Below are 10235 nucleotides of genomic sequence, written 5' to 3' on the forward strand. Positions count from 1 at the left end.
AAGTCACAAACGTTTAGTACTTCTGATCTCAACGGTAATGTGAAGAGAGAGAACCCAATCAAATGTTCGTTTCAACATTTGAAAATGCTACGGCAGATACAGTTTAACGAAAGATTTTGATCTTGTTCTTGCCATTTTCTTCCAGGTGGAATGTCGACTTTCCCTCGAACAAATACACGGATCCCCCATTGGCAAGAGCCATGGGGGAACTACAAACCCAAAACCCCGTCGTACCATCGGCTGCAGAGGCGGGACCGCCGAAACGCGGTAATAAGTTTGGCCAGAAAGCCAAGCCCCTTGTCAACTTGCCATTGGAGCAAGTTGTTATAGACGAGCTGCACCTCATGTTGAGGATTACCGATGTCCTGACGGACAATTTGCTGCAGCAGACAATGTGGCTCGACAAGCAGGCCAAGTCGAAGACGCTTGCTGGCCCACACACTGAAATGCTGGTCACCGCCATCAGTGCATGCGGTGTCAGCTTCAGTGTGTGGGAAAAGACTAATGCCGACGGCTCAGGCAGTGGCCGCCTGGACTTCACCAGTCTGATGGGGCCCGATAAAAAAATACTGCTCCAGAATCTGCCCGAGAAGCTGGAGGGAAGTGGCGCACTGAATGCAGACACGGAGAACGACGTTCTGCTCATGTGGACGGTAAGGGTCTTAAACATGGCTCTATGAAAATACAATGCATTCTATTACGTGAGAGGCCTGTGTGTTGGGGACATCAATTTAACTAATGCTTACTGAGAAAGGTAGAGCAACGACTATGAATATTTCTTTTTCGTGTGCTATCCTGTGTGTGTGTGTGATTTGCAGACGTTCAATGATATCTACGCCAATCTGGGAAAAGAAGAGTTCACTGATGGCGAGATAACTCAACTTGAGGAAAAGGTATAGGTGTGGCAGGAGAGCTACTTTTATAGAAGGTATTCATGTATGAGGGAAACACTGTGATATAAGATATCAATACAAAGGTCATGAACGAACGAACCTCTTTTGATACTATTTTCTTACTGCTGCTTCTCGTGTTACTGCTCTAATCTTCATGTAGATGAAGACGTGGATCAAGCGATTCTGCGAGTTGGGATTTACCGCACCCGGCTTCGGCAAGAAGCGTGTTACACCTTACATTCATGCCATGCTATTCCATTGCCCGGATATTATTCGACGGTTTGGCAACTTGAAGCAGTTCACTGGAAATGGTGAGGTGCCAAGTCAATGGTCATTGTACAGTGCATTTAATTAGCCAAAATAGACCTTGCAAATGCAGACATGTCCCTCCTTGTTGTATACATCACGGCAGCACTATTCAGAAAGATGTCTTTTTACGAGTGATATTGGATAGCAGTTAACGAGACATTTTTACCTGGCTATTATTGGCTACAGGCGTTGAGAAGACCAACGATGAAGCACGGCGGAGTCACATGCAGAAGAGCAACAAGTGGGATGCATGTGCTGATGTACTGCTGCATAGCGGACGCCGTCAGATACTGAGCCACCACTGCAGAGAGAAGAGAAAATACAAGAAAAAAGACGAGGAATACTGGACCGCCAACATCAAGGAGAGCAGAAGGAAAAGAAAACGAATCATCCGTTAAGCAGCCAACAGCTATTAATATTTATTTCTATTCACTGATATACGGAACGTATTTTGTGCAATCTCAAAGCCATGAAGATCCAGAATATTTATTTCTATTCACTGATATTATAGAACGTATTTTGTGCAATCTCAATGGCACGAAAATCCAGAATATTTTTTAATTTCTATTCATTCATATATAGAACGTATTTTGTGCAATCTCCTTCACACTCCCCTGCATTAGGAAGAGAACCACTTCGTTCGGTCATTCTTGGAACCCTGAATGCCCTAGCCCCCTCCTTTCATTTGAAACAACATTTTGCAGCACAGTCAATATACAACACACCTATTTACAATAAACTACAACGGAGCATTATGTTTCTTTCTCTGACCTCACCATTCATGTGGCAAATTCCTTGCACTGCTGCTGAGCGAAGTTCACAGACCCGTACTGCACAGCAACTTGTTGTACTGCAACTATGTGCCCTGCCTCACCCCTAGTGTGATTTTTGGGTGACCTACGTACTGTAGGTCGCAGGGTAATGGGATAGACCACTTGAGGACCTTGACCAAACTGATCTAACACCCTGTCCCAACCTGGCAGGAAGTACTTTCCGGGGAAATCTTTTCTGTCAAGCGTCCATGCACCCCTGTTCTTTGGTTTGTCACCAAACCAGCACATGAGGATGTCACGCCGACAATGAAATGGCTCCCCGATTGCGGCACCAGAACGCAGCCTTTTCTGTACCGCTATAATAAAGCTGTCAGCAGCGGCGTGAAGCTCATCTGGCGAGAAATTGCTCTCGCAAACGCCAGACTCAAATGCCCTACAAAGACAAGAATTATGTAATACAGATGTTGAGCCAAGGAATAACTTGTTCCAAACTGTTCACGTCCACATTGTTGGAGTGGACCCCAACATAATTATAATTATGTATATTTTTTGAAATAATATTCCCTGAACTTATAATACTATTCGTAATTTCAAGACATACATGGGCTACGAATCCGTCAGGTCATTAGTGCTGCACGACATAGGCCACGAAAAAACTGGACTTTCAGTGAGTGATGTTGGCAAACTTGCAGTGTGGTGCAGCACTGTGCTGACCAATTACAACGAATACTCAGCAATGACAAATACATCCTCACCGAATCAAATCCTCCGTTATGTCAATGGCTTCCACCCAAGAGCTCTCCCTAGCAGAATATCCCAGCCACTTGACGAGGTACTGAACCTGTTGCCAAACACGCAAGAAGGTTTTGCTCCATTGTCAGCCGAGAAAATATGTGATTGCAACTAATATCGACAATATTCAAATTCTCACCTTCCTCTTTCTCCGTCGCTTGTCAAGCAGATAGCTGGCCCTATACACGCCGTCGTCTTCTCCACGGGATAGAGTTCGACGTGTATTTGGAAGGAAATCGGCAGTTGACGTACGATTCAGCGCCTTGTAATCTACTCGGGACCTCCGACTCATGGCCACAGAATTCCAAAATTAAACTAAGAAAAACTGAGAAAAAAACCTTGAAGAAGACTACTAGTACTACTACTAGTACTCTCTACTTGAACGCCATAAACGGTCACTTCTGGTCCGAGTTCTGTACAACCGAGCATCTCGCGGATGCTGCAGGCGAGGCGCAGCCAAATCTCACACCGCCGGGAGTGTAAAAATTACGACTCCCAGATGTCCTCGATTCCTGGCCATGCGTAACATTTTGTCCTTTTCCTTTCTTTATGAAACTCGGATGTTGAGCCATAAATAATTTTTAATGTAAAAGAGAAAAGGACATATGGATACGAGTTAAGAGTAACTCTCCATCACTGTAACATGATACTATATACAGTCAGAAAGTGCAATAACTAGGCACAAAACTGACAGAGTACTGAGACATACTGAGTACTGAGGCTTTTGCTCGTTTTCGTTGCGCTTGCCTTCCCCTCTTTGGTCTTTCCATAACCTTGAACCTTCCAAGTTGGAAGGCTGTCGGTTAGCGCTACGGAGATGTGTTGAAGTTAGGTGTCAGGACGTCGAATGTCTCAGTACTCTGTCAGTTTTGTGCCTAGTTATTGCACTTTCTGACTGTATATAGTATCATGTTACAGTGATGGAGAGTTACTCTTAACTCGTATCCATATGTCCTTTCTTTATCCTAATAATAATAATAATAATAATAATTTAAAAATTCGACGAGGAGACAATAATTTTAATATGGCAATAAGTAGAACGAGCTGAAGCGACATGTGGACTACTTTTTTAACAATGTAAGCGATGGAGACGATGCAAGAAACAATCTAAAGGGTAAGGAAAAATACATGTAAGAAGAAAAAGGGCAATGGAAAAAAGATGATTCGAACAAGTTTTCGTACAACACTCTTCAGGAATCACCGTTGTACTAAAGAACAAAATGAGAACAAAGGAACTAATATAGCAATCAAGGTAGGGTGACACGATACAATGACAGCACTGGAATATCGAGGTGCGATTTCTCACAAAAGCGTGCAGAACACAAGGGTATACAAGTAAGAACTAAGCGTGACAAGTGTGTATCAGCAACAAAAACAAAAAAATGAGAACGAATGATAATAATAACAATAATAAACAAGAAAATGAAGTTGAAGACATCACTGCAGCTGTACTTATGGTTGATAAATATGGTGGTAAAGACACACCTGGCAACATGGCGGTAAACACACGCCTGCCCACACACGCTCTCTAGGCTGCAAAGTTCAGCGGGGACGAAACGTACGTCGCAATCGAGCTATGTCGTTGCTGTGTCATCATCTATGTGCCATGCGCTACTTGATGTAACAGCCTGCTATGCCGGATACCGCCAGCCATGCATCGACCAGGCGCCAGGCGCGAACTGATGGTGGTGGTGGTGAGAAGGAGAGCTCTGTGCCAGAACTTTGCAGCCTAGAGAGCGTGTGTGGGCAGGCGTGTGTTTACCGCCATGTTGCCAGGTGTGTCTTTACCACCATATTTATCAACAATAAACAAGAAGGTGACAAAACACATTTAGGCACAAGTGGCAACAACGTTGCCACACTACACAAAAGAACATTATTTGACCAATTTTAGGGCAATAACACTATCTTTCTGGACACACAAATTCGGCTTATGAATGCGCTGACAAACAGCTTCCAAAACTTGTAACTGCAAAAGATAACTGATTCGGCCAGTGAGGGAGAAGGTGAGCTGAGTGAGGGTGAGAGTGAGTGTGAGGGTGTGCGCGTGAGTCGAGATTGTGTGCGTCCGTCTCGTAATAAGTCTTCAGTATACAATCATTTTCTAGTACTGACTGTTGTCGTACTTATTCTGATTCCTGTTTTTCTGTTTTGTGCCGTGCTCGTCATGGTTATCTTTTGCCATGATACCTCTGAGCTTTAATGTCTGTGATGGTACATGCGCCATTCTCCCTTCCTCTCTCTCTCTACCTTACTTTTTTAAGTTTTTTCCATATATTATTCCGTGCTGCTTACCTTTGGCTATGATAAGTCCGGTGAGTTAGTGCAATACCTCCAATTTTTATTTTTATTTTCAATTTGGAGTGGAATAAAGACTCATAATAATAATAAAAATGTAAAAAAGAAAAGGACATATGGTTACGAGTTAAGAGTAACTCTCCATCACTGTAACATGATACTATATACAGTCAGAAAGTGCAATAACTAGGCACAAAACTGACAGAGTACTGAGGCATTCGACGTCCTGACACCTAACTTCAACACATCTCCGTAGCGCTAACCGACAGCCTTCCAACTTGGAAGGTTCAAGGTTATGGAAAGGTCTGTCAGTTTTGTGCCTAGTTATTGCACTTTCTGACTGTATATAGTATCATGTTACAGTGATGGAGAGTTACTCTTAACTCGTATCCATATGTCCTTTTCTCTTTTACATTTATTTATGGCTCAACATCCGAGTTTCAAATAATAATAATAATAATAATAATTCAAAGGATCAGTCAAGGAAGTGAACTGCCTGAAAAGAGAAAAAAACGCCAGACCCACCAGGACTCGAACCTGGGACCCTGCTTGTCATGAGGAATGCTCTAACCACTGAGCTATGGGACCAGGCTGAACCTACAAGGCGCTGACAAGTTTTCACTGGGGGAAAAAGACCCAAGTGCCATCAGTATGTGTGGCACGTGTTGTGAGCTGCCTTTGGAGTGAAAAACTTGTCAGCGCCTTGTAGGTTCAGCCTGGTCCCATAGCTCAGTGGTTAGAGCATTGCTCATGACAAGCAGGGTCCCAGGTTCGAGTCCTGGTGGGTCTGGCGTTTTTTTCTCTTTTCAGGCAGTTCACTTCCCCGACTGATCCTTTGAATTAGAAGTTCTCCCAATCCTTTCCAAATTTAATCACTTTCTTTCACCTCTGGTAGTTTCCAGAAACTGACCGTGGTTGGTCCCCTGGGGGAGGGAAAAAGACCCAAGTGCCATCAGTATGTGTGGCACGTGTTGTGAGCTGCCTTTGGAGTGAAAAACTTGTCAGCGCCTTGTAGGTTCAGCCTGGTCCCATAGCTCAGTGGTTAGAGCATTGCTCATGACAAGCAGGGTCCCAGGTTCGAGTCCTGGTGGGTCTGGCGTTTTTTTCTCTTTTCAGGCAGTTCACTTCCCCGACTGATCCTTTGAATTAGAAGTTCTCCCAATCCTTTCCAAATTTAATCACTTTCTTTCACCTCTGGTAGTTTCCAGAAACTGACCGTGGTTGGTCCCCTGGGGGAGGGAAAAAGACCCAAGTGCCATCAGTATGTGTGGCACGTGTTGTGAGCTGCCTTTGGAGTGAAAAACTTGTCAGCGCCTTGTAGGTTCAGCCTGGTCCCATAGCTCAGTGGTTAGAGCATTGCTCATGACAAGCAGGGTCCCAGGTTCGAGTCCTGGTGGGTCTGGCGTTTTTTTCTCTTTTCAGGCAGTTCACTTTGTAAATATAGAGATAACACAGTGGTAAATCGACTGCTTTTATTGTTACAATAGTTCTGACGATATTAGTTATTTGAGTGTATTCTTACTTTGTAGCTGCGTCCAGGCTCGTTGGAATTCTCATCACGGACTCCATTCTAGTTTCGAAGAGATATATATTCTTGTCCGATTGTTCTCAACAAATTCCTCGTCTTGTGCATTTGTTATCAAACAAATTCTTCGTAGTATTTGCAGTACGTAGTCTCGCGCTCTTTGATTTGTTTGACTCGCGCGTGACTTTCCTTTCTTTTCTTTTTGTCATGTATGACGTATCGGTATGACGTGAGTGTGTACGCACTCTGTTTATGACCACGTGACTGCATGCTCACGTGGAACTACAGTCAGTAGGCTAGTGCATTTTAGCGACTGCAGCGATCCGATCTTCTTGCTGCAGCGCTGTTTCTTCTTCTTCACTTGTGTCTTTTCTTTGGTCGCTGCACTAGTTTGTGATTACCATGATTACGCGTCAATGGACGACATGGTCGCCATTTTGTGCATGTCCTTTTTCTTGATGGATCTTGGATCTCGTGGTATAAGTACTGTTTTCTTTTCTCCCAACTTTACCACTATTTCAATATTTCAACTCTCTTGATTCCTTGTTAATAGTTGTGGCTCAGTGCATGTGCGAGTGTGCTGGAGTGCTAGCTGGAAGAGATAGAGAGCATAGTGGTGGAGTAACAACGTGGTGCCGAAACCCCGCTGGTTTGGACCGGAGAATACGAGCGTGGTTTCGAATTGGAATTTTCTTGAATTCGTAAATTGTGTCCGGATCGATCGTTCACGTGTCGTGTGTTGTTCGCTGAGCACTGGTAGAGTGCTGACGAAGCGTGCTGTTGTGGCCTGGTAGTCGATGCCTCCTAGACTTAGGAACGCTCGAGGCAGGGGTATCAGTAGCACACCGACAACTCCGCAGGCGCCTGGACATCGTGATCGTGACATTGAAAATTTGTTGACTCCTGGGAGTCCTGAGGATAGTACATCCGTGGTATCCAGGCACAGTGAAGGTGGTGCTGATCATACTAGTGTTAGTGACAGTGCGTCTTCTGTCAACAGTGAAATGTCGTCACTTAAGTTGGATGGATTCGTGAAGCCGTATCGTGGCCGAGTGGACGACTTTGACATGTTTTGGTCGAAGTTTGAAGTACTGGCAGATATATCGGGGTGGACAAGCACGGAGCAACAGATGAAACGGTTGCCGCTGTTCTTGGAGGGCGAAGCCCACCGTGTGTTCTCCAAACTGAGTGAGACGGAGAAGCGAGATAAGGATGTAGTGAGGAGCATCCTGCGGAAGTCCTTCTGCGTGAGCCGCAGTGAGGCGTACCGCTTGTTTAAGCAGCGGCAGCTGAAAGTGGATGAAAGTCCAGAGGTATATGTTGCCGAGCTGTGCCGTCTGTTAGAGCTGTCTGGACATAAGAGTGACAGCGATACCGATCCTGTGGTGATCGAGCAGCTGTTGGCCGGATTGCCAATTGAGTTTGCCAAGGATGTCCGTTTGTCCATGGCAGGCAGGGACCTGAAGGTGTCTGAATGCCTTGATAGGATCCGGGCACTGCGATCAGCCACCGGCGCCAGAGTTGGTGCAGTGTCCGCAGCTGCCACATATGTGCAAGACAGTGTTGCCACGCCATCACCGCGGCTTTGCCACCATTGTGGAGAACCGGGCCATTTCAAAAGGCATTGCCCGAAGTTATCCCGAGCAGGGAATGGTCACGCGGCCAAGCAAGAGCACCGGCGCAAGGACCCGTTCTGCCACTTCTGTGACAAGAAAGGGCACGTCAAGAAGGACTGCTTGCTGAGGAAGAAGTGGCTGGATACACAGGCTAGCTCAGAAGTTGCTGGGGCCTCGGTGCACTCCAAGGACGTGTGCCTCCTGGCATCTGCATCGCCATCGTGCCCGAAGCTACCTCGTGTGTTTGTTGAATGTGCTCGTCCTGACGCGAGTAACAGTGTGCGTGCTGCAGCTGTGATAGACACTGGATCCACTCGCACGTTAGTGACAGAAGCCCTGCTGCATCGCCTTGGTCTCGATGTGACGCCATTGACCAATAATGACGGCATCGTAGCACTGGATGGCAACACCATGCAGACGTGTGGCACAGTGGCCCTCAAGTTTTGGAGACACGACGGACCGGTGAGCATTCATGAAGTGGTATTGAATGCTGTCGTTGTGCCTGATTTATGTGTAGTGGCCGCCGATGTACTGATTGGCATTGACCTGGTGACCTTGTGTGGGCGCCTGTCTGTAGAGTATGCTAATGATCAGCTTGTGCGTGTCGTAATTGGGCCCGGTCCAGCCCATGCAGATAGTAGCCCGTCGGTGTCAGTAGCATCAGCAGCTGTGCCGCCTCCTGGCCAGCCTACACGTGTACAAGTGTATGAGGATCAGCTGACCGACGGCATGACCCCTAGTGCTGACAAAGAAGTTCTCCAGCCAGTTGCCGATGACTCGCCAATGTCTGCAGCTCCGACGCGCCCGCCTTCGAAGCTGTCGCATCATGTCCATGTAGAGACTCACGGCAACGATGTCATCCTGAAGGTTGATGACGGCGAGATGCGTTGGATGTCGGCTGAGAAGCGTTGGGAGGTCAAGTGGGTATGGAAGTCTGGTGAAGAACCCAATGGCCGTGTTGGTCCTGGTATCAGCGAGTATCCTCGGAAGAAAATTACCGCGGCAGAGGAGACGCAATTCTGCTCTGCTGTAGATGAGTGGATTGAGCGAGGCTGGCTGGTGAAGCACGACGCTGACACCCATGGTCGCCCTGCCTGTGTCTTGCCATTGATGGCTGTGAGTCAGCCGCACAAGACGTCTACACCTGTGCGTCCGGTGTTAGATTATCGCCACCTGAATAAGCTGTTGGTGTCCCACCCTGGCACTAAGTCACCTGTGTGCGCCGAGACGTTGCGCCAGTGGAGGCTCAAGGGTGAAGCTGATGAATTTGAGTTAGTGGACATTACCAAGGCGTACTTGCAAATCCAAGTTGTCGAGTGGCGTGGTGTTCGCTACGTGATGACGCGCATGGCGTTTGGCCTGAGTGTGGCGCCGAAGTTCATGGACACCATCATCAAGTACGCTACCGGCAGCTTGCCCGATACAGATAACTATGTCGACGACATCATTGTCCCCAAGAGTCAACGGACTGTGTTGACAGAACAGCTCGCTAGCTACAGCCTGCCAACTAAGCCTGCTATGGAGATGTCGGCTGCACGGATTCTAGGACTGCAGCTCAACGAGTCTGATGATGGTCGAGTGCGCTGGTCCCGGCGTGATGAGTCGCATGTCGCATTTGCTGATGTCACGACGAAACGTGAGCTCTACAAGTGGTGTGGCCAGTTGACGAGCCACTACCCTGTTGCGTCATGGCTTCGTCCTCATTGTAGTTGGCTGAAGCGTTTGGCATGTCTGGAGAAGCTTGGCTGGGACGACCCGTTGCCTGCAGATCTCGTTCAGCGCTGCATGAGTCTCGCCTGCCGTTTAAGCCAGCACGATCCTGCTACCGGTGTGTGGCACGTAGACCCCAACGGTGAAAGTCAATGCCAGGTGTGGTGCGATGCATCTGATATTGCTGTCGGCGTGGCGTTGGAGGTCGGTGGTGACATCGTCGAGGATGGTTCGTGGCTTCGTAAGCCTGACGACAAGCGGCATATTAACATTGCTGAATTGGAAGCCGCTGTCGAAGGCATTTCCCTTGCCGCTAAGT

The 10235-nt window shown here is 47.1% G+C and overlaps 1 protein-coding gene across 1 annotated transcript; it reads left to right on the top strand.

Annotated features, from left to right (window-relative positions):
* Positions 1–200: 200 nt before the first annotated feature.
* LOC135813127 (uncharacterized) lies at positions 201–2511 on the top strand. The gene is made up of 4 exons (XM_065326345.1): positions 201–653; positions 819–893; positions 1054–1204; positions 1389–2511. The coding sequence occupies exons 1-4, from the start codon at positions 201–203 to the stop codon at positions 1598–1600; spliced, it is 891 nt and encodes a 296-aa protein (XP_065182417.1). The 3' UTR covers positions 1601–2511.
* The last annotated feature ends 7724 nt before the right edge of the window (positions 2512–10235 follow it).

The sequence above is a fragment of the Sycon ciliatum genome, chromosome 3, assembly GCF_964019385.1.
Source record: "Sycon ciliatum chromosome 3, ocSycCili1.1, whole genome shotgun sequence".
Lineage (NCBI taxonomy): Eukaryota > Metazoa > Porifera > Calcarea > Leucosolenida > Sycettidae > Sycon > Sycon ciliatum.

Coding starts and splice junctions, on each gene's coding strand:
- LOC135813127 (XM_065326345.1), top strand. CDS start 201: ATGGGGGAACTACAAACCCAAAACCCCGTCGTACCATCGGCTGCAGAG. Junction 894..1,053: donor TAACTCAACTTGAGGAAAAG/GTATAGGTGTGG, acceptor ATCTTCATGTAG/ATGAAGACGTGGATCAAGCG. Junction 1,205..1,388: donor GAAGCAGTTCACTGGAAATG/GTGAGGTGCCAA, acceptor TATTGGCTACAG/GCGTTGAGAAGACCAACGAT.